This window comes from Sprattus sprattus, assembly GCF_963457725.1.
Source record: "Sprattus sprattus genome assembly, chromosome: 7".
NCBI classification, from domain to species: domain Eukaryota; kingdom Metazoa; phylum Chordata; class Actinopteri; order Clupeiformes; family Clupeidae; genus Sprattus; species Sprattus sprattus.
In genome coordinates, this window is record NC_137926.1 from 8,251,012 (window position 1) to 8,277,994 (window position 26,983).

A 26,983-nucleotide genomic window follows, 5' to 3' on the forward strand; every position below is an offset into this window, starting at 1 on the left:
TGTCGGGCCTTTGACAGATCTGAGTCAGGGCCAAAGCTTCAATGGATCGGTTGATTATTAACTCTTTCCTAGACACAGGAAGCCCTTTGGCACAATTCTTAGACTGAAACCGTGCTATGGCCACACGTGTGGTCATCACAGGGTCAGTAAGCCTCAGGCCAATCACATGCTCCTCCCTGTCCTGCACAGAACCGTAGCCAATCAAGTCATTGTTGCCGTCTTGTGCTCAACAGGCATCAATCACACATAGGTTTTTGGCCAATCGCAAATCATCAAAAAAACAACTTTACTGGAAATGCAAATAACATGGGTTTTTGGTGTGTAAACATAAACATTTTACATAATGGACGGCCCGGCCCCCGTCCTCCATTCTTCAACATGTACACTGTACCCATGGGATACGTCTGTAATGCATGTGGAAATATCATGGTTCACTGATGCGAAAGTGCTTCTCAGCAGAGGTTATTAATGTTTCATGGAGCCACTGCGCTGCTGACGCTCCCAGCAGCATGGGAGAAATATAAAACGGGTGCGTGCTTCCTTGTTTTGAGCCGAAAGCCTTATTCCGTGTAACAGGTCAGAGGATGAGGCACTGATTACCTGTCGTTATAGCAGTAGCTGCAGGCATCTAGACGGAAACCCCTAGTCTATTTGTCTGTGAGCATTGACAGAATGCAAATGATGTACTAAAGGGTGTAGGTCTAGACAACGCATTATTTCAGCCCGTAAAGCAGGTTACACCTCAGCTATTGGCGAGGGTCCTTCCTAACAGGTGCTTCAATCAGGAGTTCTTATCAGTTGCAGGACATGAACGACGTGTTAGTCCACATTGCTGTCTATTCTAGCCATTGTCCTTACACACAAAAGCTCTTGTTCGTTCACTCTACCTGATTGACCCATCCTGTCATCTGTATCAGTGAAGCCTCTGTCAGTGACAATGACACAATCATCCCTGATTCACAATGTTATGAGGACAAACTGCATTCTGCAATAGAGGTGGTGATGTCACCTCAAGTCCCGTCATAACAGACCAGCCAAGCCATGCTTTGCCAAATCTGTCATTGAAGTGCTAGGTTGCTAGGTAACGCCCTCACACTCAAGTTTCACCTCAAACTGCCAAGCTGCTTATTAGTGTAAAAGTGTTCTGTGATGATAGCGGGGTCAGACCAAATTCTAGACTAATCACGATGATTGTGAGGAGTGCTTTGTGGGAAATTTCTTGTCACTCAAGGATGATACAGTTTGGCAGCTAGCCAATCTCTGAGTGAGTGGTCTGCTCTGATTTCAGGTAAGCCACCTAAGAAAAGTTTATGAAGTAGAGTTAGGATTCATGAGGTGGTCAAGAGGTAGAATTCATTCATATTTTCAAGTATAGTACAGATCAAGTTCTAAGCCTATACAAGGCCTATATATCTCCTAAGTGACTGCATAGCAGACTGTGTGAGCAAGTTTATTTCATGGTCAGAGTCATGAGCGGTCCCCTGTGAATGTATGGTATGCTTGAAGAAATGTGGCTGATATGTTCATTCTGACCTTTGGGATGTGAAGTGCCACTGTTGTTTACATGTTTGTGAACTTCTCCTTTCTCCTTGGACTGGGTAAGGTCGACCCTGGCCTCAGAGGAGAACCTTTTCAGCTTTCAGCTTTGCGGTTAATCTAAAACCTCTTATTCTTGAATGCGTTGTTCCATTAGGATGTGGGTGAGTTTTTGGTCCAAGGACCAAACAATGAACAAATATACTTTGTTCAGTCACTATCAGGTTCTTTTTGAAGTTGGATAAGCTACATGGTTTTAGAGTTGAATAGTCACGTGAAAGAGTACAGACACAGAACCACTTATGCCAGAGCGGTGGGGAACACCAGCCATAGATACCTGTGTTTAATGACGCATCCATCTCTTTCAATTCCCTCCGAGCACCAGACACGGTTCCTGCCACAGAACAAAGCCAGTGGGGCCATGCTGTGGGGCTTTGCAGGGGCATGGGAGAGGATAAATCTCTGGCCTCCGGGTTGTTAAATTGTCAAAGGACACAAGGGGATACGTGAAGTTGCCATAGGGCCGATGCTTTCCTGTCGTTTGTCTTGTGTTCACCGGCACGCCAGGGGGAACGAGCTGAGTGTAAACATCACCCTGCGGCCCGTGTGAATCCGAGTCGCTCTCTCCGGCCAGCGGAGCCTGGGAAAAGCCAAGCTGTACCACCTCAGCGCTCCCCATCTCGATGCGGAGAGGAGCGAGGGGGGCCTCTTTATTAAAAAACGATTTAGGCTTTTTCGAACAAAGAGGGCGAGGATCTGGCCGCGTTTCCGATGTCTAGCCTAGCATGATCATCCACTAAAAGGGAAAATTAGGTGCTTGCCGAGGAGGAAGTGTCCTCAGAATTCCCTCAGAATTCCCAGGCGGATATTAACCTGAGACGAAAGGCTCCGTCATGCCCCGGCAGCGGCCAACAAGGAACGCCACACAAAAGCCGTCAGACTACACAGGGGAAATTACTCCGACTCTGGTCTGCCAGGTCGAGACAGACGCTTGGCAAGTCCCTAGGGGATTTATCTTTTGGGTGTCTGCTTTTTGGTTTTGTTTATCTCATTTGTTAATTGTAAAATGTGCTTCCTTACGGCAAAGCAGTTCTGTCTCAAAAGTCATGAGTTGTGTCAAGAACCAGTAATTATCTTGCATAAGCCCACTAAACACAGGTAGTTGAATGAGCATTATGGCATGCGTTTGAGAACCTGACGGAAGGGTCTCAAGAAAATCCACTCAATCAGATTAAGCAGAGACAAGACATGCCAGATATTTCAACACAAGCTTTTTGGCAAAACAAACTGGGATTGACAACACAATAGACTGCAACATCAAATCCCAAGACGTCCTTTAAAAGCAGCCTTTTTAAAGACGAGGTAATTTACTAAATTGATTTAAAGAGCAGGTATCGGTGATTCTGTTACTTAAGTGAAAGCCTTGTGTGGGGTTGCTTTCTCCACTCTCTCATTTGTCATGAGGGTCCTGACAGACAGACAGGGGTAGCGGAGTGATGGGGGTGGAGGCTGGCTAGAGGAACCGCAGGCAGAGGTACTGTAATTACCCTAATCGCCATGGGAACATCTGGTGCCTCCCGGGTTTGAAGTCCGTATGCCTCTACTCGCTCCCAGGAGGCGGCAGCTTGCAGCAGGCGTTCTCTAAACTGTATAAACCAGAACATTTTTGGATTTACAGTAAAATCATCTTGTTCTCATTCTATGCACAGATTAAAAGTTTTTTTTTTGTTAACATGAGACCCCAATTGTACACCATTATGTAGTGTTTAGGGGTGGGATGATTTTAGCCTTTTGTCATGGGTACTTATTTGGCATAAGTTGTCAGTATGACTTATTGTTCAGGTTTTTTGGGTTGGCTTGACTTAAAACATGAGTTTTACATATAAGAGTGTGTGTGTGCGTGCGTGCGTGCGTGCGTGTTTGTGTATGTGAGTTTAGAACGTATGTGTGTATGCCGTTGTGTGAAGTGTGTGTGAGCGTAAATGGGTGTTGACAGATGGTTGGAGAGCGTTTGCCTCTCTGCAGCCTGACATCACCACAGAGTTATCCATTGTGCTGAGGCTCAGCGCTCAGGCAAGTGGCAACAGGATCCCATCATGCTCGCTGATACCCATCAGTGGAAAGACTAGCCTAGCCTAGCGCTGCATAGCGTGCACGTCCGTACAGCGCTGTTGTGTCACTTGGCAAGGACGTCTAAATACAGACACATACACATATATACACACACTTATTAACACACACAAAAATAGGTGAAAATGTCTATGTGTGCCTATTCACACATACACACACTAACACTTTCACACACACACACACCTTCACGTATGTTGGCAGAGAGATTAAAACACATTCCTCTAGCTCTCTGCGATGCCCTGCCATGCAGCGCCAGGTGAAGTGTTCCTGTTGTAAATTGAGAATGTCCCAGCTCAGCATGTGGAAGTTTGTGTTTATGTGTGTTTGTGTGTGTGTGTGTGTGTGTGTGTGTGTGTGTGTGTGTGTGTGTGTGTGTGTGTGTGTGTGTGTGTGTGTGTGTGTGTGTGTGTGTGTGTGTGTGTGTGTGTGTGTGTGTGTCTGTGTGTGTGCGTGTTTGAATTTGACCGTTCATGAACCCCGGTGAAAGATATTCTCATGTCAAAGGATAGCGATATGGTCTTTTCCAGCACAGCTGTTGTAGGTTTTTGTTTTTCTTTCTCTGAAAAGTCCCTTCATTTCTCACATCTCACATTACTTCCTGTAATCCTGCCCGTCCCAATCAGACGGCTATGAAGACGTCTCCTGTAAAGGCATGCCTCCATTCCTCAGCGCTCCATTTCTCACATGTCCTCTTTTCTCTCTCCTCCCTACAGACCATGCCCTGACGCTGACCTCCAGGTTCTGACGAGAAAACGCCTATCTCCCTCCTCAGACCTCCTCACAGTCTCCTCAGACCTCCTCACGCGTCTCCTCCACCCTCCTCAGACCTCCTCACAGTCTCCTCAGACCTCCTCACAGTCTCCTCAGACCTCCTCACGCGTCTCCTCCACCCTCCTCAGACCTCCTCACCTGCTCCTCCACCCTCCTCAGACCTCCTCACGGTCTCCTCCACCCTCCTCAGACCTCCTCACGCGTCTCCTCAGACCTCCTCACGCGTCTCCTCCACCCTCCCCTGGCCGCCTCAAAGCACTACTATTGGCGCCAGCGTCTCCACTGAGGGGCGCTCCTCTCCTCCGAGGTCGGCCGAGAAACCCTCGCCGGTCTTCCCGCTCCGCCCCCCCTCCTGCCTGCTCCTCCTGCCCTCCCCCCTCTCCTCCTCCTCCCCTTCTCTGACCTCCGCCGACCTGCACGCCAGCATGTCCATCGCGCTCAAGCAGGTCTTCAACAAGGACAGGACCTTCCGTCCCAAGCGCAAGTTCGAGCCGGGCACGCAGCGCTTCGAGCTGCACAAGCGGGCGCAGGCCTCGCTCAACTCGGGCGTGGACCTGCGCGCCGCGGTGCAGGTGCCCCACGGCGAGGACCTCAACGACTGGGTGGCCGTGCACGTGGTGGACTTCTTCAACCGGATCAACCTCATCTATGGCACCGTCTGCGAGTTCTGCACGGAAAAGAGCTGCCCGGTCATGTCCGGCGGGCCCCGCTACGAGTACCGCTGGCAGGACGAGCACAAGTACAAGCGGCCCACCCCGCTGCCCGCCCCCGTCTACATGAGCCTGCTCATGGACTGGATCGAGGTGCAGATCAACAACGAGGACATCTTCCCCACCAGCGTAGGTGAGTACAACACTGTGCTCCAGGCAAAGAGGTCTAGTACGCACAAGAGGTCTAGTACGCTCACGAGGTCTAGTACGCTCACGAGGTCTAGTATGCTCAAGGGGTTTAGTATGCTCAAGGGTTTCTTTGACCCTGTCTTGACTGGTTGCTTTCAGGTGGTTCAGTCGGGAGGTCTAGTATGCTCAAGGGTTTCTTTGACCCTATCTTGACCGGTTGCTTTTTTCTTACAAGTGTTGGGCACTTTCAGGGGGTACAGTAAAAGACCCTCAGGTGTTGACCCCCTCCGGAAACGCCAGTCCGCGTCAATGTCCCCCCACACAGTGTTTGAAAGTGAGAGTGTCCTGTGCAGCTTCAGTAGAACCATTGACAGAGTATGATGTTAGCTCTCCTAAAATCATGGAATAAAGTAGCAAATTCAGAATCTTGTTTTGGGAAAGTTGAAGTTGAAGAGTTGTTGAAAGATGGGTTATGGCCTAGCAGGATTGATCTCCCTCTCAATGAGGATGCCTACACTTTTTTTGATTAGTTTGTGTTGACAGTTGATGTTACTTGACCTCATCACACCCTTGAGCTCCAACACTTGGCAGTCTGAAAATGAAAACTGTCATCATGACATTTCACGTTGCTTTGGTCTCAGCATGAAAATAGAGGCGAGGCTGCTGTGTTCAGGTGGCAGGACTAGACAGGATGCCCCTCAGGCTAGGAGTTAGCGCTTCACTCTTCAAAAATGTTTAGCGTCGGTGGCCTACAAGAACTTGTCGAAAAATGTGAGATAAAGTTAATGATGCTGCCACTTGAGTACAGGGAAGGAGGACTCCCTCTGGGCTTCATCTAGTTTTACTGGTCATATGTGTGAAACCTTCGTGTTTGTGTTTCTATGTTTTAGGGTTGTGATTACCCTGATTAGTTTATATTTTTGGGGGTTTTGATACCCTGTGTTAATAAATATACAGTACCAGTCAAAAGTTTGGACACACCTTTTATTTTCTGGAGAAGTTGTTTCTTTACTTTTATTATTTTCTACATTGTAGATTAATACTGAAGACATTTAAACTGCGAAAGACAAATATGGAATGATGTACTAAACAAAAAAAGTGTTATCTACCATGAAGAAAATAATAAAAGTAAATAAAAAACTTCTCAAAAAAGGAGAAGGTGTGTCCAAACTTTGGACTGGTACTGTATAGCTATTCTTAATATCTCCTGCGCTGTGTGTGCTCCTGCCTACCTGCAACCCCATTCCAGCAGCCTACAACCCACATCGTGAGATAGGCCGGCTCGGGCCATTCTCACAATCCTTGCGGTCACATTGTGGTGCTCACCACTTCTCTGATTATCCCTGATACTTTCAAGTCTTTTCGGGATGAGATTACAAACTCTTCTGCATGTTATTTACAGCTCTTCATTTGTGCCAGCGATCCACCCATTTGATGCATAAGCCGATTTATAGTTAGGCTGGCGTTTTGTTTACTTTTAAAATCAGTTCAAGCTGAGCCAGGGCAGAGCAGCTGTGCTGGACAGGGTCAGACATAATGCTTATGTGGGTAGAGTAAGTCTGCAAGAGAAAGAGAGAGAGAGAGAGAGAGAAACAAAGAAATGTATCTATCTGTAATCTATCTTCCACTGACTTCTCACCGCTATGTAATCAAACAGTTGGTTGCCAATGTGCAGACTAGACAGTTATTGGTTGCCTGTAATAACAGAACGCCAACTGTTCTGTCATCTGTACGGCTAGACAGTTATAGGTACTCAGAAATACTGTCTCTTTCTCTCTCATGCTCTGTCTGGACTTCCAGAGCTCTCTCTCTCTCTCTCCCTCTCCCTCTCCCTCTCCCTCTCCCTCTCCCTCTCCCTCTCTCTCTCTCTCTCTCTCTCTCTCTCTCTCTCCTGCTCTTCCTCTGTCTCTCTCAGAAACGTGCAGGCTCCCTGAGGTCTGCCCTGTTGGTGGTGGCTATCGCTGACAGGAAACTGTATCTGCCATATCCTGTGAATTATGCAGGGCCATCTGATCCCCCAAGGCCCGTCCTGCTCCCACTAACATTCCGCCACTGAAACCCTACCCCTCGAACCCTTTGTCCGCCCCATCACAGGCGTACACGAGCACCTGAGTCACTGGCAACCTTAGAGCCCCTTTTCTCCTCTTCCTCCTCCTCATCCTCCTCCTCCTCCTCTCTGTTGTCTTCTCTTCCCTCATTTTTTTAGGTCCCTCAGTGCTCTCAGCACATGCATCAATTATTCACCCTCAGGCATGCGCAGCCTAGCAGTAGCCCTAGCCACAGCTCCATTTGTATACAGTAGCCATGTTTTATTCACGGTGAAAACGAGAAAAGAATGGACTAAATATGGAATAGCAGCTGAATCAACAAGCGGCAAGCTGATTTCTTGAAAGCTTTTGGATTTTTGGTGGATTGTTTCCTTATTTCCCCAACACCGTGTCATTTCGTAATTCCAAGCCACTACTGTTCCTGTGCCAAGGGTCCTCATTCACGTGTTACCAATTCTGCCAGAGAACGTTATTTTCTGCTGACGCAGCTTTCTGCTGGAACTCGGCATATTAAAATGTTCTGTGTTTGATTTTTTTCCTAAACAAAGCCAGCTTGTACTGCATATATAAGCTCCTGAGAGCGAGAGGGCGAGGAAGTGGGTGCGAGTCCAGTAGAGAGTACATGTGCTATGGGCATGGTCATGGCTGGGCATGGGCATGGTGCTGTGACCTTACCTCTCTCAACATTGGGACCAGGGAGGGGGAGGATCCCCTGGAGAGGGCTTGCCCTCTAAACCCCTGAGCGGAGTCAGCAGAAAGGGATTAGCCCGCACTCCGGAATGTTCTTCGGCATCTGTTTTGGTTTCGTGCTTAGGGCGTTTGAACCCGGGTACCGTAGGGAATGTGTGACACACGTGTGCTCATGTTCACACACTCGTACACGCGTACACGCCCCGGTGACAAGGAACCAGGAACATTGAGCTCAACCGACAGTGTCGGGGACACAGGATATCAGACCTGGTATCATAACACACACACATTTAGAGACACACAAACACACCATAGTAGGTATCATCTCAAGGTGTGGGCTGAATGGAGGAACTGATGTAGTGTCTCTCTGGCAGACGGACAGGCATTCTGCAAGACGAGAACTTCTAAGAACGGAGACAATGCTATCGAAGTAGATATGAGAATAGCATTCCATTCTTGGCGCTGTTCAGCTCGCTTAGCTTGTTCACTTATCAATGAGAGAGATAATGGCCCGTTCCTCCTTTATTCTCATTGGACACATTGTACTGAAGTATCAATTGTAACAATCAAGCCTTTTCATGGGACTGTGAAACTACTTTTCAAGTAACCCTTTTTGTGGAGGATCAAAGACTACCTATAAGCACCAGGAAGAAAATGGTCCTGTTGAACTCAGCAGTTTGTGTGTGTGTGTGTGTGTGTGTGTGTGTGTGTGTGAGTGTGTCTGTGTTTGTGTGCGTGTGTTTGTCTGTGTCCATTGTATTCACATTTCTCTGCATGTCTGTGAAGGTAGGTATGTGTGACACTTGAATTTTAAGCAAGCATGTGTGTGTGTGTGTATCAGTGTGTTTATTATTCATTTCGGGGGCAATAGAAGGCCTTGTACCCTTACCCCCCCCCCCCCCCCGCCCCCCTCTGGGTATTTTGGGGTGGTTATGTAACATGAGGCTACTTTACAGATTGGTAGAGGAGTGCAGTTTGTCTGGAGGGGTGTGTGTGTGCTACACTCTGCCCCACTGCGTCTGCCCTGTAAGAAGGTCTTTATTTTAAAAGGCCATGACACACGAGGCCTGCAGAGGCACTCTGGCTTCTGGGGATGATTCGACTGAACCACGGAGGCAGAATGCGCCCCAGTTCACGTCCTCTCCGCTCACACGTTTTACAGTCGGGCAAATTACTGGCTGCCTGTGCCTTGGCTTCCACTAAGAGGATTTCAAGAGGGCTTTCTGAACACACACACACACACACACACGCACGCACACACACAAAGACACATACACGCATGCTTACCCTAACATTTTCTCGTGTGGACAAAAGAATGATTTTAATGGCCGGCCAGACTACTCCTGTTGTGGAGGTTGATGATCGGGCGTTCTGTGGCCGTGAATGGGTTGCTACTTTACCAGTTATTGTGTGCTGCCATTACAAGCCCATTGTAAATTCATTGGGTCCTGTGTTTAGCTGAGCTTGTTTTGTCTGTATTCTACTGTATTCTACTGTATGTGTTCTGGCTGCTGTAAACTCTCCGATCCGCTGCTTGTTTTGTCTGTATCCTACTGTATCCTACTGTATTCTACTGTATGTGTTCTGGCTGCTGTAAACTCTCCGATCCGCTGCTTGTTTTGTCTGTATCCTATTGTATTCTACTGTATGTGTTCTGGCTGCTGTAAACTCTCCGATCCGCTGCTTGTTTTGTCTGTATCCTATTGTATTCTACTGTATGTGTTCTGGCTGCTGTAAACTCTCCGATCCGCTGCTTGTTTTGTCTGTATCCTACTGTATTCTACTGTATTCTACTGTATGTGTTCTGGCTGCTGTAGACCCTCCGATCAGCTGCTTGTTTTGTCTGTATTCTACTGTATTCTACTGTAGAGGCTCTGGCTGATGTAAACTCTCCGATCCGCTGCTTGTTTTGTCTGTATCCTACTGTATTCTACTGTATGTGTTCTGGCTGCTGTAGACCCTCCAATCAGCTGCTTGTTTTGTCTGTATTCTACTGTATTCTACTGTAGAGGCTCTGGCTGCTGTAGACTCTCCAATCAGCTGCCTCAGAGCAGGCGGGTGTTTGTCATCACAGGCCCCCTAGGGGTACTGGGGAAATATGTAAACAAGTAAACACTGCTATGTTGCTATGCTGATCCTCATAATCTCCACCTATCTCCTTAAAGGGCATTACATTAAAATGTTAACGCAATATGATACTTTTGAACAGATAACATTATAATGTATTATAATGTAACACAATAATTATATGTGTTTCTAATTGACAGGCCCATGAGGGGTAGGCATAGGGTTTTATATATTTAAGTGCTTGGTACTTTATGGTGTTAGTTGTTGTTTTATATTCCGCTCCTGTGTCCTACTTCTTGTGATCTCCAAACACTCTGTGCTGTTGTCATGGAAACCTAGCATGCCGTAGTCCAGATGTTTTCCTCCAGGTGTTGGAGCCAGTTTCAGCCTGCCCCTCACACCTCTACCGTCTGTGGACCACATGATTAAGACATCAACCCACTTTTACTCAGTCTGCATCCCACACCATAACCCTCACAGATGTCCTCCTGGGTTAGCATGTCATAGATAAACATTTCATGTCGTTCCTTGTCTCAGGCTTTTTCAAACTGTTCGGTAGTATGTGTTTTTGATCAATCCAGAGATAGAATGGAGTCGATGAATCAAAAAGGATTCTGTTTGATCTTGTGGACATTTTCAAGGAAGCTAATGGTTCTAAAGTCCGTTTAAAAAAAATAAAGTGCTTCTTTATCTTGGAGTACATCCCACTTTTATGAGAGAGCCCTTCTGCTGGGGTCAAACTAAATGGAGTGTTGATACGAGGTCATAATTCTAATTCTTTAAAGAAGCCCCCTCTTAAAAGCAGATAAATGGAAGAGCCTGTTCTTAGACCCAGAGGAAAGGATGTTCCTGTTGCCAGAATGTCACTTCCTGTGTCATGACACCAGGAGGGTCATTTGACCTCTGACCTCATTAGACGCTTGCTTACACCCCGAGATATCTGCTGGAAAACGTTTACCATCCGTCATGGGGAAGAGGGTAGTATATCAGAGCACTCACTAGGGCAGAAGAGTGATGAGACGTTAGGCCTAGAAGAAGATCATCATTTGGAAATCCCTTATTATCCTGAGTCTATACACAACCCCAAAGCCTAAACTGTTTAAAAGTCTGTGTTGTGCTTGGAGTCTCCTAAAGGCATGTCTCGAAATGTCTACCTTCTCTCTCTCTCTGGAATAACATGTATTTAAGGGACCTGACCTCATTACACAGACCAAGTCAGCTCTTCTCCTTGCTTAGCAACAGTGGTTTAGAGTGGGATACACGTATCCAGGAAGTGCGGCTCAGAATGTCTCTGAGAGGTTTTGGGCTGGACTGTGATGTTTAAAACAGGAGAGATTGACTGCTTGACAGAAATCATCAGTCTATAGGTTTTTTGCAGTATGACAATACCATGGGTTTGAGTCGACATAGGTACAATACTTTTATTTGATTTGATTTTATGTCTTTTGTCTGTTTGAATGTGGTTCTTCTATCAACGGACTGTAGTAGAGAGAACAACATTAGAACAACATCAGTCTGCTCATAGCAGCGTTGGGATGTAAAAATTGGAATGTTGCTTACCCTAAGTAAAGTGGGTGGTCTCGACTTTATAAGGGCTCATTTGTTTGTTTTATTTTAACTGCCATCCTGTCCAGTTAACCTGCGTTTGTCTGAGCTGTTTTTGTCATTTCCACTGTCCTCTCTTAGAAACTGGGTCTCCTCACATCAGTTTCAAAAGAAATCTTTCTCTCTCTCTCTCTCTCTCTCTTAAAGCCTCAGAGATGTGCAGATTGCCTCTGTCCCAGAGACGTCCTGATAACTGTGCTTCGTTACACAAACAGCCGTCCGCTTATTACCCAAGGCCAGGGCCACTCATTATTACCCAAGGCCAGGGCCACTCATTAGCCTGGCTGGGGTCGGGCCCCAGTCAGCAGCACAACTCTGTAGCCCTGAGTTCTCCTCTCTCCTCTCTCCATTCTCGCTCTCTCTATCCCTCCTCTCTCCTCTCCTCTCTCCTTTCCACTTCCCTCTCTCCTATCTCCTCTCTCCTCTCTTACTCCCTCCTCATTCCTGTCTCCTCTCTCCTCTTTAACTCTCCTCTTTCTCCTCTCTCCTCTTTCCTCTCTTGCTATCTCCTTTCTCGCTCTCTCTATCCCTCCTCTCTCGCTCTCTCCTCTCGCTCTCTCCACTCTCGATCCTCTCTCCTCTCTCCTCTTTCGCTCCAAAAAACAAAGCTGAGTCACTGTGTTATGAGAACAAATGAAAATAAAATAGGAGAAAGAACGCTTTGTTCGCTTTTTGCTTTCTTTGAGGTGCCGTTTTCTATATGGTTTTATATGCAAAATGGCTTTATCAAGTGCTATATGCTATATGGCTTTATCTTGTGCTATGTAAGGGATAATGTATTGTCCGGAGGTCATTCTACAAAAATAATTCCCGACGGGGCGAACAACACCCCGACGCGCAGCGGAGGGTGTTGTTTTGTACCGAAGGGAATTATTTTTGTAGAATGACCGACGGACAATACATTATCCCGCTTATTATACGGGTACTATAGAAGACATTCCTCCAACATATCTCTTTTTAATGATTTAGGTGCCGTTTCATGTGTCCCGTTTAGAAATAAATAGTTCTTCAAGCAAATAGAACTTTGAAGTTTCAGGTGTTGCATAGCAACCCATTACTTGCTGACTTCAAATTACTCTCTACTGTTGCGTTAAAATGACTGGACTTCTGGCGGAATGATATGAAAGATGTGAATTAGAAGTACAAAACCCGTTGCCAATGACAGCGGTGATTATCTTTCGCAGAGGTCTGTTAGCAGGAATTAATGTATGGGTATGACGTAGGGATGGCCCATTCAAATCAACGGTACTTTTTGGAACATTCTGAAGAGCCGTATAATAAATGGCTTTATCTTGTGCTATATGGCTATATGGCTTTATCTTGTGCTATATGGCTATATCTACTGCTCTATCTATCAGCAGTCTGCCTCTCTGCTGTGTCTGTCACTGTGTGATGGTGGTTTGGTATAGCTCCTCTGATTTATCTGTTCAGCAGGTGGCAGATTAGTTAATTCAGTGGAGAGGGACAGTGGCTTTGAGATTGTGGGGGGGGGTTTGTATGTGGTGATTTGGGATGGGAGGGGGGGGGGGGTATAGCTCCATGGGTGGTCTCACAGAACTACCCCCCCACCCCCTTCCAATTTCCCTCAGGACATCCTACCAGCACAGTGTTTCTCCTGCAGTCCTGTTTAAAGTAGGCTAATGGGGCTGCAGTAAGAACTACAGAGCTCCCCAAAACAGAACTCTCTAGAACACTCCAACTCCAATCCAAAACTTCTAGAACTCTTGAGCAACACACAGATAAATGGCCCCCTAAACATCTCCATGTCCACTCGCCTGCCCCTTAGTATCTTGGTGTCTCTAGAATTCTTGAAATGATGTCAGATGTCATGTTGCTGGATTTATGTGTGTGTGTGTGTGTGTGTGTGTGTGTGTGTGTGTGTGTGTGTGTGTGTGTGTGTGTGTGTGTGTGTGTGCTCCTTGTTTTGTCAGTCATGGGTAGTGTTTAAAAGGTTATCCAGATAGATTGGATTGTGATGTCGTCTTTGCACTCAGCTGGTGTGATCCTACCAGCTATCCCAGCATGCCGTTGGGCCTCATGTTCCCTCACCCATTCCAACACGAGCTCACCTCTCTCACTCACCATCTGGTAACTCTGCGGCGACAGCCAAGGAAGGAAGGAATCCATCTTTTTTCTATCTCTTTCTCTTCTTCCCTCCCTCCCATGTCTCTATTTTCCTCTGTCCCATTGGGGTTTCAGTGACATTGGCCCAGTGGTTCGTCGGCCATGTTTGTATCCTTAAAGTCATTAGTCATACTTTTATTTATTTCACGTCCTATGTAATCTGTCACAGAGCCACCACAGACACGTGCCATCACGACTCCACATCCAGTCGTTTATCGGAGCTGATGACAGATCTATCTCTCACAGCGGAGCATTTCCCTGTGGCCGTACTCTCAGCAGGCGGTATGCTCGCTGTAATTTAGCGTAGCCTCGCTACTGCTTGGCTGCTACACAACTCCGTAATTTAGCATAATCTTGCTACGCAAGTCACTGTCATTTAGTATAGTCTCGCTGCAGCTTGGCTGCTACACAACTCACTGTAATTTAGCATAGTATCGCTACAGTTTTGCTGCTACACAACTCTCTATAATTTAGCATAGTATCGCTACAGTTTTGCTGCTACACAACTGTCTATAATTTAGCATAGTCTCGCTACCACTTGGCTGCCATACAACTCTCTCTCTCGGCACGCATCACCGTTCGCTCTCCAGGGGATGGGATCCTCTCCTGGGAACGAGATGCTGTTGTAGCTCCACTGTTTGCGTATCGAGTGACGGATCATCTCTCCGCCGTCAGCCAGACGGGCTGCAGGCCCTGCCATCGGCCCCTCGCCCCGCCCTGCCCGGCCCGGCCTGGCCCGCCCTGCCTGTGTAATCTCTGATCCTCTCTCCGTGGTCAGGATTAAACACAACAGAGAAATCACACCATGTTATTCTGGCATGCCATGACTGGTTTGATATCATGTGTCTCGGAAAAACAGTGAAATGTAGCTGTAGTGTACAGAAGTGAGACCTTGCTTTGATTTCTCTCTGAGGATCCATAGCTGGATTGATCTCGTCCTCTCGTGTGAAATGAAAAAAGCTCGGCTTAATCCAGGATTGGAGAGAAAATCAAATGACATAATGAGACCATGGCTTCTGGCATTTTCTGTCTATACTCGAGATGGCCCCTGACCCATATCCCTAGACAGGATACAGTATACACACACATAGGCGCACACACACACACACACACACGCATACACACCAATCACACACACACACATACTTTACATGGGGCAAAGGATAGAAAGAAAGACAGAGCAGAGAGGGAGACCTCAGGCTGATGTGGGTCAGTCAGTGTGGAATTGTGGGCTGAATCAGAGGTTATGCATGTAGTACTGTGCCCTTGGTTTAATACTGGGTCTGTTTCTCTCCTGCCTCTGCCTCTGTCTCTGTCTCTGTCTCTGTCTCTGTCTCTGTCTCTGCCTCTGCCTCTGTCTCTGTCTCTGTCTCTGCCTCTGCCTCTGCCTCTGCCTCTGCCTCTGTCTCTGTCTCTGTCTCTGCCTCTGTCTCTGCCTCTGTCTCTCTCTCTCCCTTTCTTGTGCGTACACACTCATGTACACTTTCATGCATATCACTCTTTCTCTTTGTTTGCCTTATAAATAAACACCATACGCCGACTTTATCACTTATAAGTATGCAGACTTAATCTCTCTCTCTCATTTTCTCTCTCTCTCTCTCTCTCTCACACACACACACACACACACATGCACACGGCAAGCGCAAACACAATACATCACACTAACCCTGACTGGATGCAGCCTCCACACCCTGGTCAGGTCACCGTGGGGTTAAAGGTTAGGTGAATGTGTGTATGGGGGGGGGGGGTTAAAGACATCTGTAAGGGAGCCTTATGTCCAGGTAGCCTCGAGGCGGACTGGGGGGTGGTGACAGGAGGCTGGCTTGCCCAGATGAGTAGTTCAACCCCCCCATAACCCTGACTGTAAAACAGATCTGAAGTCATCAGGCCCTCTGAAGTGTGCTGGGTGTGGAGCTGCATGCAGCCCGAGGGAGGAGAAAGAGATGGAGGGATGAGAAAGGGAGAGAGGGAGGGAGGAGAAAGAGATGGAGGGATGAGAAAGGGAGAGAGGGAGGGAGGAGAAAGAGATGGAGGGATGAGAAAGGGAGAGAGGGAGGGAGGGAGGGAGGGGTGAGAAAGAGATGGAGGGATGAGAAAGGGAGAGAGGGAGGGAGGAGAAAGAGATGGAGGGATGAGAAAGGGAGAGAGGGAGGGAGGAGAAAGAGATGGAGGGATGAGAAAGGGAGAGAGGGAGGGAGGGAGGGAGGGGTGAGAAAGAGATGGAGGGATGAGAAAGGGAGAGAGGGAGGGAGGAGAAAGAGATGGAGGGATGAGAAAGGGAGAGAGGGAGGGAGGAGAAAGAGATGGAGGGATGAGAAAGGGAGAGAGGGAGGGAGGAGAAAGAGATGGAGGGATGAGAAAGGGAGAGAGGGAGGGAGGAGAAAGAGATGGAGGGATGAGAAAGGGAGAGAGGGAGGGAGGAGAAAGAGATGGAGGGATGAGAAAGGGAGGGAGGGAGGGAGGGGTGAGAAAGAGATGGAGGGATGAGAAAGGGAGAGAGGGAGGGAGGAGAAAGAGATGGAGGGATGAGAAAGGGAGAGAGGGAGGGAGGAGAAAGAGATGGAGGGATGAGAAAGGGAGAGAGGGAGGGAGGAGAAAGGGAGAGAGGGAGGGAGGGAGGGGTGAGAAAGGGAGGGAGGAGAAAGAGATGGAGGGATGAGAAAGGGAGAGAGGGAGGGAGGGAGGGGTGAGAAAGAGAGTGAGGGAGGGAGGGAGGGGTGAGAAAGAGAGAGAGGGAGGGAGGGAGGGGTGAGAAAGAGAGAGAGGGAGGGAGGGAGGGAGGAGAAAGGGAGAGAGGGAGGGAGGGAGGGGTGAGAAAGGGAGGGAGGAGAAAGAGATGGAGGGATGAGAAAGGGAGAGAGGGAGGGAGGGAGGGGTGAGAAAGAGAGTGAGGGAGGGAGGGAGGGAGGGAGGGAGGGGTGAGAAAGGGAGAGAGGGAGGGAGGGAGGGGTGAGAAAGAGAGAGAGGGAGGGAGGGAGGGGTGAGAAAGAGAGAGAGGGAGGGAGGGAGGGGTGAGAAAGGGAGAGAGGGAGGGAGGGAGGGGTGAGAAAGAGAGAGAGGGAGGGAGGGAGGGGTGAGAAAGAGAGAGAGGGAGGGAGGGAGGGGTGGGTCCCGCAGCTGCAGGGTGCAGGCGCTTCTCATTTACCCCCTTTGCTTTGATCCCATCACCACGGTTTCCTGGCGGGAAGAAGGTTCTGTGTTCTCATGGAACACAGCCAACACCCCCCCAAAAACACTCTTCTCTTTCCCCTTCCCTCTCTTTTTCAACTAGCCGTCACCCTTTGATATCACTCTTTTCCTAGTGTTCATCTTTCCATCTCAGTCGTGTCGTACATGATCCATGTGGAAGCCCGTGTGCGGGATGAATAGTGACGGAGTGAAGAACAGTGTGTGTGGTGTGACAGAACACCGTCGTCTGTAAAATGAAGTGAGAGAATAAAAATAAAAATGACGAAAAGGAGGAAGTGGGTTTTCTCTGACAAAGTGAGAGCTGAAGTAAGTGCCCAGTGATGTAATACACTGACACCTCTTGTGTAAAGACGCGTGGATTGTTCAGTGAGTGTCCCTTCGATGTCCACGTTATGAGACAGATTTATGCAAGGCTATTTTTACGGGAATAATAAACGAAAGTGTTTCCGTCTAAGAATAGAGATCCCCTTTACTTCCTCTCACAGATCTCCGAAAGTCAGACTTCTTTGTCTGATGCTGCGCAGAGTTTTTTGTGGAGTCACAGAAGTCAACCTTGACAGCATCACACAGAGATTTCATCGCACTAACCAGCAGATTGTTTTTAATGTTCAACATCAAAGGGCCTCTTATCAGATTTACATCAGATTGTTGTGTGTGTGTGTGTGAGTTTGGTGTGTGTGTGTGTGTGTGTGTGTGTGTGTGTTGGGGTGCAGCGTCCCAGACAAGCCTTTACGAGCGGCAGACGGCCATCGGAGGGGTGGTCAAAGCCCTTTCTTTAATAGGTCACCCTTCTGTAATCTCTATCTCTGACAGACAGACAGATGATTCTTGTGTTATCTCCTGGTAGCCTTCCCCTCTCTGTGTGTTGTCCCTGGCGGATGAGGGTTTGAGATTTGTATCGCCGAGTCGTTTGGTGAGAGGGCATGTTGATCTGTGGAAGGGCTGACTGCTCGGTGAACCCACCATGTAGGCGCAGTGACCATCCCAGGGGTCTGTGTGTGTGTGTGTGTGTGTGTGTGTATGTTAGTTTGAGTGTGTGTGTGTGTGTGTGTGTGTGTGTGTGTGTGTGTTTATGATTGTGTTTGTGTGTGTGTGTGGGTGTTTATGTTTGAGTGTGTGTGGGTTTATGTTTGAGTGTGTGTGTGTGTTTGTGTTTGTTTGAACGTGTGTGTGTGTGTGTGTGTGTGTGTGTGTGTGTGTGTGTGTGTGTGTGTGTGTGTGTGTGGTAGGGGGCTGCTTCCCATCTCTCTGTAATTATCCCCGTGTGGAATGGGGCCGCGCTGTGCCCACATCAGTGTGTGTGTGTGTGTGTGTGTGTGTGTGTGTGTGTGTGTGTGTGTGTGTGTGTGTGTGTGTGTGTGTGTGTGTGTCCACATCAGTGTGGTCAGCAGGGCGAATGACAGAGCAGTCGCACGCGCCCAGAACCGCAGGAGCTCAAACTACAGACCCAGAGAGCCGTGCACCCATCATCTCCACTCCACTACTGTTTATAATCTTTCTCCTTCTGTCCCTCTCTTTCTCTTTCTCTCTCTCTTTTATTCTCTCTCTCTTCTACATCCACCCATCATCTCCACTCCACTACTGTTTATAATCTTTCTCCTTCTGTCCCTCTCTTTCTCTTTCTCTTTCTCTCTCTCTTTTGTTCTCTCTCTCTTCTACATCCACCCATCATTTCCACTCCACTACTGTTTATAATCTTTCTCCTTCTGTCCCTTTCTTTCTCTTTCTCTTTCTCTTTCTCTCTCTCTTTTGTTCTCTCTCTCTTCTACATCCACCCATCATTTCCACTCCACTACTGTTTATAATCTTTCTCCTTCTGTCCCTTTCTTTCTCTTTCTCTTTCTCTTTCTCTCTCTCTTTTGTTCTCTCTCTCTTCTACATCCACCCATCATCTCCACTCCACTACTGTTTGTAATCTTTCTCCTTCTGTCCCTCTCTTTCTCTGTCTCTTTCTCTTTCTCCATCTCTCTGCTCCACTCTCTACCCCTTTCTCCTTCTCTTTTTCTCTCCTTCTCTCTTCTACATACGCTCATCACCTCTAATCTCTTTGTATCTTCACTTCCTCTCTTTCTTTATAATCACTCTTTCTCTCTCCCTCTCTCTCTCCCTCCCTCTTTCTCTCTCTCTCTCTCTTTTTCTTGCTCTGGGTCTGTTTTTGAAAGGATGATCTCTCCAGTGTGTGTGTGAGCTGTAATCTCTTGGTGAGGATGCTATCATGGGAGTTTACAGGAACAGATTATGACTGCAAGGGCCCTCTGACCTACTATATCCCAACCCTGGTGGTAGTGAGAACAGACAGGCAGTATGAGGGCCCTGCGCTCACCATTACCCAACACACACACACACACACATTCACACACACACACACACACACACACACACACACACACACACACACATTCTCTCTCTCACACACACACACACACACACATTCTCCCACACCCACATTATCACACACACACACACACACACACAGACATTCTCACACACACACATTCTCTCTCTCTCTCTCTCACACACACACACACACACACACACACTTGATTTTGTTAGAGGCCCTAGGAGTAAAGGGCTTTGCTATTTATTTGATACAGGGGGACAGGCACCGTTTGGGTTAGGGACCCAGTCCAGCAATGAGGATTCTCCCGGTGAAAACAACATAAACACAATGCCGTGTATGGATTGCAGGTTTCACCAGGGGTTATGCAATGGATTAGCCAATTGTGTGGATTAGGGTGATGCCAGTCTGGAGATACGGGGGGGGGGGGGGGGGCAAGAACTTGGCCCTGGGGTGCCCTCAGCCAAAACACACAAACACACACACACACACACACACACATCGTTTTCATCATTTGTCCTGAAGGCAGCAGCCTTGGTGTGGAGCTCACTCCTGCCCCCTGATGGTGGTAAAGTGCAGCACACTATAGAGAAACCAGTCCAACAGCAAACTGATTTGATAAAGAGGATATAACAAAAAACAGAGGACTTTTGAAGTAATGGTATTTGGAAGTCAAATGCAATTTTAAATCCTCTGCTTTGCTTAATGATATTCTGTAAGCACTCAGATGCTTGTAGGCAGTGGTGAGTTAATTCAGGCAGTTTATAAAGTGTGGCGTAAGATGGTTTTGCAGGCTGCTTGACGTAGGCATCTCAGAAGGATCAGTCTGCTGCAGCAAATGAGTGTTTCCTGGCCACCATGGCCTGATGCGCGGGCAACACTGAGGGCCCTTGTTTGAAGTTTTGCAAACTGGGGTCACACACACACACACACACACTCACATGCGCGCACACACACACACACACACACACACAAAGCCCAGTCTCACACGGGGCTGAGCTGGTTATAGTAAGCTTTTGTTGGGAAACAATGCCTGCCTAATTGTGAACTGCTCCCCCTCCGACCCCACACACATATACATGGAAATGTGCATAAAGACACACACACGCACACACACACACGCAGACACACACACACACGCACACACACACACACACACAAAGTTTCTCTCTTCCTCTTGAGTAAGCCGTGTAATTCCGATTCATTCATTCATTCTAATGGAGTTCTTGTGCAAACAGAAGATGGGAGCTGTGCGCAGTCACACCAGATGCCATGTAGATCCACACGTCCCTCCTCCCATACTAAAGACCAAACATTCCCCCTCCCACATGTCCCGTTTGGCATGCACACATCATCATGAATACCAGGAATATTTGGGATAACGCTGTATGTGCGATGGCATCCCATATTGTCCTTACTGCCACATAAGATCCTTCCTTTTGTCTTTTTCATTAACTCTGTACTTTGTTGTTGTTGTTTTTAATTGTTGTTTGTCTTTAGTTTACGCATGGTTGTGTTTAGATGTTAGCGTTACGTTACCGTAATGTGTTGTACCGTCTAGCGTGGCTAGTTCTCCGTTGTGGCGGACATTTAAATCTAAATGGGGTTTGACCTGCTTAAAGAGAGGTGAAAGCGACCGAGCGCACAGCACAGCCTGACACCGAAACCTCATGGCCATTCAACAGTAAAGGAGAAAAACATTTCCCTTTATCCCCACGCATGTGCGGTTGGCGGAGGGCGAAAGGCATCCTGTTTTCCTGCGGGAGGCTAAAGGTGTGCTGTCAGTTACAGCGTCTTGGCACTGGTTCAGGAGCCGCAGGTGTGCAGGTCAGAGTCCGCACACATGCTGCTACACTGGTCACCGCACAATTGTTTTGTTTCTTGTTTTAACTGATTTGGGGTCAGTGCTGCGATGTCAGGGGGCTAGCACTGGCACCGGTGTCCGCCGTGGTGCGTCTGTCATTAGTAACCCCATCCGCTTGCTTGCGTTTGACATGAATATGTCACTGAGCATTAGCGGACAGGAGACATTACTCATCCTGCATCACAGGAAGTCAACTTTATCACCAACAAGGCAGGATGCGGCAGGGATGTTTAGACTGTTATTAAGATCTTCAATACCTGATTGAAATACAAGATTTAGTTTGAGTGTGTATGTAGTTTGTCTACCAACTTGAATGGGCATACGATGAAAAGATGCTTCACTGTGCTGGGAATCTTCTGGAAGGACTGTATTCCCCTGTGTTGGTGATGTCATCCGAGTCAGATCTACTCAAACCATAAGAGGCTTGTCTCGCCAGCCCCCAGTGGGGCGGGTAGCGCTGTCTCGCGTCGTTGTGAAACGGGAGAGTCTCGTAGGTGACGTGTTCTCTTTGATGGTCTCTACCTGTGATTGTAATCCCAGTGGGGTTCTGGGGAGGGGGGTGTCACACTAATCTCTTCTGTCTGGGATTACCTTGTTATCAGCTCAGTCAGTAGGAGTCAGGGAGCCACTCTATGTCTCTGCTCCTCCTCTCTCTTTGTATCTCTCTCTCTCTCTCTCTCTCTCGCTCTTGTCTCTCTACCTCTCTCTCTCTCTCTCTCACTCTTGTCTCTCTACCTCTCTTTCTCTCTCTCTCCCTCCCTCTCTCTCTCTCCCCCTCTCTCTCTCTGCTTCTCTCCCACTCGTCATAGAACAGAACGGAACAGACCACACAGCAGCTGATCCTGAGCTCCTGCATGTTTCCTCTCCAATCCCCCCTCTCTCCAATCCCCCCCCCCCCCCCCCCCCCATCACCACCGCCTCTCTCCCCTGTTATCATCTCTCATCTGGTCCAGGAGAGCGGGGGGGTTAGCGCTGCTTCACGGGGGCCTGTGGGAGGACATAGATGTAGGGTTATGATAGCCCCACGCCCTCAACATCCTGCATGGTACTTGGAGTGAAAATGTAACTTTATCAGTCCGCACACTCTGTCGTTCCGTTCCCCCCCTCGCTTTTCGTAAGTCCTCTTCGCCTCCTTCGCTTCGGCCTACTTCATCCATCACTCCGCGGCACCCCTGTCCCAGTTTCTCCTCCTCCTCATCCTCCCTTCTCCTCCTCCATCCATCCCCCTCGTTTGGCCTCCTTTTTCCCGTTTTCTCTCTCTCTCTAACTTACCCTTCTCTCATCCTGTCTTCCTCCAGGGATTCCCTTCCCCAAGAACTTCATCCAGATCTGCAAGAAGATCCTGTGCCGGCTGTTCCGCGTCTTCGTGCACGTCTACATCCACCACTTCGACCGCATGATCCAGATGGGCGCCGAGGCCCACGTCAACACCTGCTACAAGCACTTCTACTACTTCTGCACCGAGCTCAACCTCATAGACCGCAAGGAGCTGGAGCCACTGGTGAGGAGTCAAGTGTGTGTGTGTGTGTGTGTGCGTGTGTGTGTGTGTGCATGGGTGTGTGTGTGTGTGTGTGTGTGTGTGTGTGTGTGTAGGTGAGTGTGTGCGTGTGTTTGTGTGTGAGTGTGTGTATATGTGTGTGTGTGTGTGTGTGTCTCTGTGTCTGTGTGTGAGTGTGTTTGTGTGTGAGTGTGTATGCGTGTGTGTGTGTGTTTTTGTGTTTCCATGCATTTTGTGTGTAATTCCAGGAAATGGTCATTGCTACCCCAGGTGACTCATAGACTTAGATCCGTAGACAGAGTGAGGTCAGCTTCCATAGAACGCACTGCGTCAGTCCTTCTGTCTGTCAGTCTGTCAGTACTCTTGACACTTGAGATGATGACTCACCGCTGATGTCACCAGCCTGGTCACCACACATTAGATGCTGTGCAGGTAGACCAGAGTAGTTAGTCTAACCTTTATACAGCCTGAAGTTATGTGTGTGTGTCTGTGTGTGTGTGTGTATGTATGTGTGTGTGTACAAGTGATGGAGAAACACAATGAAATTCATGGGGCAAGTGCATACCTACAGACAAGCTCCCATCATCTCTTTCTCTCCATCTGTTTCTCTCTCTCTCTCTCTCTTTTTCTCTCTCTCCATCTCTAACTCTTTATAAGCCCTTCTGAACACCAGGGCTGAGAGTAGATTAAAAGCTCAGGGTCAGCAGGGTCAACATCTGGCTCCACCTGCTGCCGACCCCTACCCCTACTCCTTTAGCCTCCCGTGAGCGTGAGTGCTCCAGCCACCCCTGACCTCCTGCACGTGGCCACGGCACTCCACATGACCCCACTGATCTGGCCTTTTCTTATCGGGGGACTGTAATCTGTCGTCCTTATACAATATGAGCCTGTCCGTTGAACATGACAATTTTTAGATGCGAAACAGAGATAGTTATCGGGCCGTGTTGTCTATCCCACCAATCGACACTGAGACGCATTCTCGCACACGCACACGCACACACACACACACACACACACACACGCATTCACACACACACACACACACACACACACACACACACACACACACACACACACACACACACACGCAAACTCAAGCTGAGACGCTGAGAGAGATGTTTGACTGGTCAACAGTGATTCATCTCCAGCCTTCTGTTTTCCAGCGATGGATCTGGAAAAAAAAAAAAAGCTTTAATGAGTTTTTGGAATCAGTGCCACCTCCATGATCGTCTGTAGCCAAGAGACCAGAGCACACGCAGTGTGAACAATGGCTGTTTATTTCTCCCTCCAGCCGGCCCGAGAGATTCTCATGGTCAGGCTCGGAGCAAACGACTGTTTAACCATGACGGAGAAAAGCTAATAAAGAGAAGGGCATCAAAGAAGGGAGGCCTAGTCCCAGCCACTGGTCAAGATGGCCAAGCCCTTTCTGCCTAGCAAGCTCAGTAAATGGCAGTCAGTCTGCACTGGAACTGTAATAACACATACAGTATGTGACTCCCACTCAGGCACATGCAGGACCTCTCACCTGCAAGAGATGTTTGAATTCAAAGAGACGGAATGTAGCAGTTAAGACATTTGACTAAATTTGACTACAATTTTTGAAACATTAGTAAGAAATACATCATGTAAGGTTGTAATTCATGTACTGTATCTATACAGTAACTATAAGTTTGATACAGAGATCCATCATTCAGTTAAAGGATGTAGTTTATGCCACAAAACGATGCTTTGGAAGTGGGCACCATCTGTTACCGTGGCAGCGCTAACGATGGGGATGGACCAGCACGCAGCTGGGCAGAGCGAGAGGCAGACATCGTTATCATCCTCATCAGTACCAAAGGCAGACGGAGGGAAGACATCAGCGGTAATGAGGAGGAGTGCGGCTTTGCTCTAAAGAGGCTTCACGTTAGCGGAGGAAGAGAATGGGATCTTTATGAGTGATTTGGCCGTGCTGGGACCCTGCCCCTCTAGGTTGGGTTTACGGGTTTATGGGCCTGACCGGGAAACAAGAGGTGATAACTGTAAAGTGGCGACCAAGGTTATGATATCATCGGTGAAAGAGGTTTATGAGTGTGTGGAGTAAGGACCAGGGTGTTTTTTTTTTCTCTCTGTGGATAAATCATTCTCGCTCTCTCTCTCTCCCTCTCTCGCTTTTTCCTTGTCTCCTTCTCTTCCTCCCTCTCTCACTCACTTCATCTGGATGATGGTTATTGTGTGTATGTATGTGTGTGTGTGTGTGTGTGTGTGTGTGTGTGTGTGTGTGGTTGCGTCTGTCAGTCTCTCTGTGTGTCTGTGACCTCGAGTGTGAAGTCTTGAGTGTACCCGTGCCCGTGCCCGTGCCCGTGGCCAGGTGAGCTGCCCTGGCTGCCACCCAGATCTCTGTCCCACACCTGAGCTGCCACTCGACCCACTGACCGCACCTCTCCGTCTCCAGTGGAAACACCATCAGGCTCTGACCTCATTCTTATTCAGAGCTATTTATAGGTGACGCTAGCTTAGATGGGCTCCATTACGACAAACGAGTTCTGTTTTTGCCGCGTGTTTTATGAGAGAGAGAGACCTTTGAGAGAGACCATCCTTCTTTATTTGTGGCAGGCTCAGGTTTGTCACCTCACAGGCTTGGGTTACATACGGCCTCATTAATCAGACTGAAGCGCCTCCAAAAACAAACACATGTTGCATTAAAGGAGCTGTTTTAAAGCACGCATGGGGTGGGGACCGCACACCGCACTCCTGTACTGAAAGCCCATCAATCTGGAATGGGATACTTCTCAGCAATGGAGAAATTAAGTTATGTGTGTGTGTGTGTGTGTGTGTGTGTGTGTGTGTGTGTGTGTGTGTGTGTGTGTGTGCGTGTGCGTGTGTGTGTGAGAGAGAAATCCCTAAGATGCACGATGGAGTTTCACATGCAGATTCATGTAAGAGATCTCTTTCCATTCACACTTAAGGATTTCCATCTGTGCTAATTACCCATCTGCCCCACCTGTGTTGCCTGAAGACAAAAGCCCAGTCCAGTCCAGTCCAGTCCAGTCCAGAGCATCTTCTTGGTGGATTATTGATGGGCAGTCTGTGATTAAACCAGTGGAAGGGTTTTTTCCATGAACAGGGGGTGGGTTACAGGTTGGCAGCATCAGTGAATGATTGACAGCAGAGATCAAGGTGGACTGGGCCAGCCAAAGTCCACCTCCATCTAGGAAATGAAAGACCCAAGTCCAACAGTGTCTACGGATCACATGCAGTGGTACACACCTTTGGCAATTCATTAATTGAAATGCAATTCACCAAACAACTGCGGGACCCAGTCACTTTACATTTACCCAAAAGCTCTCACACAATGATCTGCAAATCTGCTCTAAAATGTAAAACCTGTTTGTGAAAATGACTGAGTGTGTTCTCCTTCCCTGGACCCAGATGTGTGATGGAGGGAGGACCAGGGCGGGGAGCAGCGAGGCGAGTGGGGGATGGAGACAGAGGAGGGGTAGAGGGAGGGAAGGGTGGATTGTTTTGGTGGTGTGGAACGAGTGCCTGTATTATGCCTGTCTAGTTGTGTGTGTGTGTGTGTGTGTGTGTGTGTGTGTGTGTGTGTGTGTCTGTGTGTGTGTGTGTGTGTGTGTGTGTCTGGCTGACCCAGATGTGAGGACAGGCCCTGAGTGACCGCTTGCCGAACCTTGCCGAAACACATCTGCCTCTGTGTGCACGGACACACACTCTCATCACACACACACACACACACTTAAATACAGACACATATCTACTTCACACATCGTTTCCATGACACACACACACACCCCAACTGGAACTCTTCTGCTCACTCCATTTCTCTCACACTCACCACTTTTCACACACACATCCACACACACATCCACACACACGTCCACACGCACAGGTCCACACACACGTCCACCGCCCCCACAGTCCTCACCTGTGTGCTGAGCCCAGTGGTGTGTGAGACGTGTGCTCCTATGGGAGACGTTCCCCCCACCCCACTGCCTCATTAGCACATTGTGGAGGCACGGGTTAGCTTGTTAGCTGGATCTCTTCCCCTCTGATACTCCTGTCCACATGCAGTTTATTTTACGACATGTTTGTCATTGTCAACAGTGCTAGACTCAAAGCAATGTATGTGTGTCAATGCAATGTTTTTATATTTCTACGCATCTATTTCTAACATCTCTACCACTTCTCCATCCCTCTCTCTCTCTCTCTCTCTCTCTCTCTCTCTATCTTTTTTCACTTGCAGAAAGAGATGACCTCACGCATGTGTCATTGAGTGCCGGTGGCCCA

General features: G+C 48.2%; 1 protein-coding gene across 2 annotated transcripts; it reads left to right on the top strand.

The window, feature by feature from the left end:
- Positions 1–4,648: 4,648 nt before the first annotated feature.
- Positions 4,649–26,969, top strand: LOC308368511 (MOB kinase activator 3B; the record flags this gene model as incomplete). Of its 2 annotated transcripts, none has more annotated exons than XM_080842696.1 (3): positions 4,649–5,280; positions 22,500–22,714; positions 26,940–26,969. In XM_080842696.1, the coding sequence occupies exons 1-3, from the start codon at positions 4,863–4,865 to the stop codon at positions 26,967–26,969; spliced, it is 663 nt and encodes a 220-aa protein (XP_080698822.1). In that variant the 5' UTR covers positions 4,649–4,862. The 2 variants fall into 2 exon arrangements, with proteins under 2 accessions (XP_080698822.1, XP_080698823.1); XM_080842697.1 differs by having other exon boundaries at positions 22,500–22,702.
- Positions 26,970–26,983: the final 14 nt, after the last annotated feature.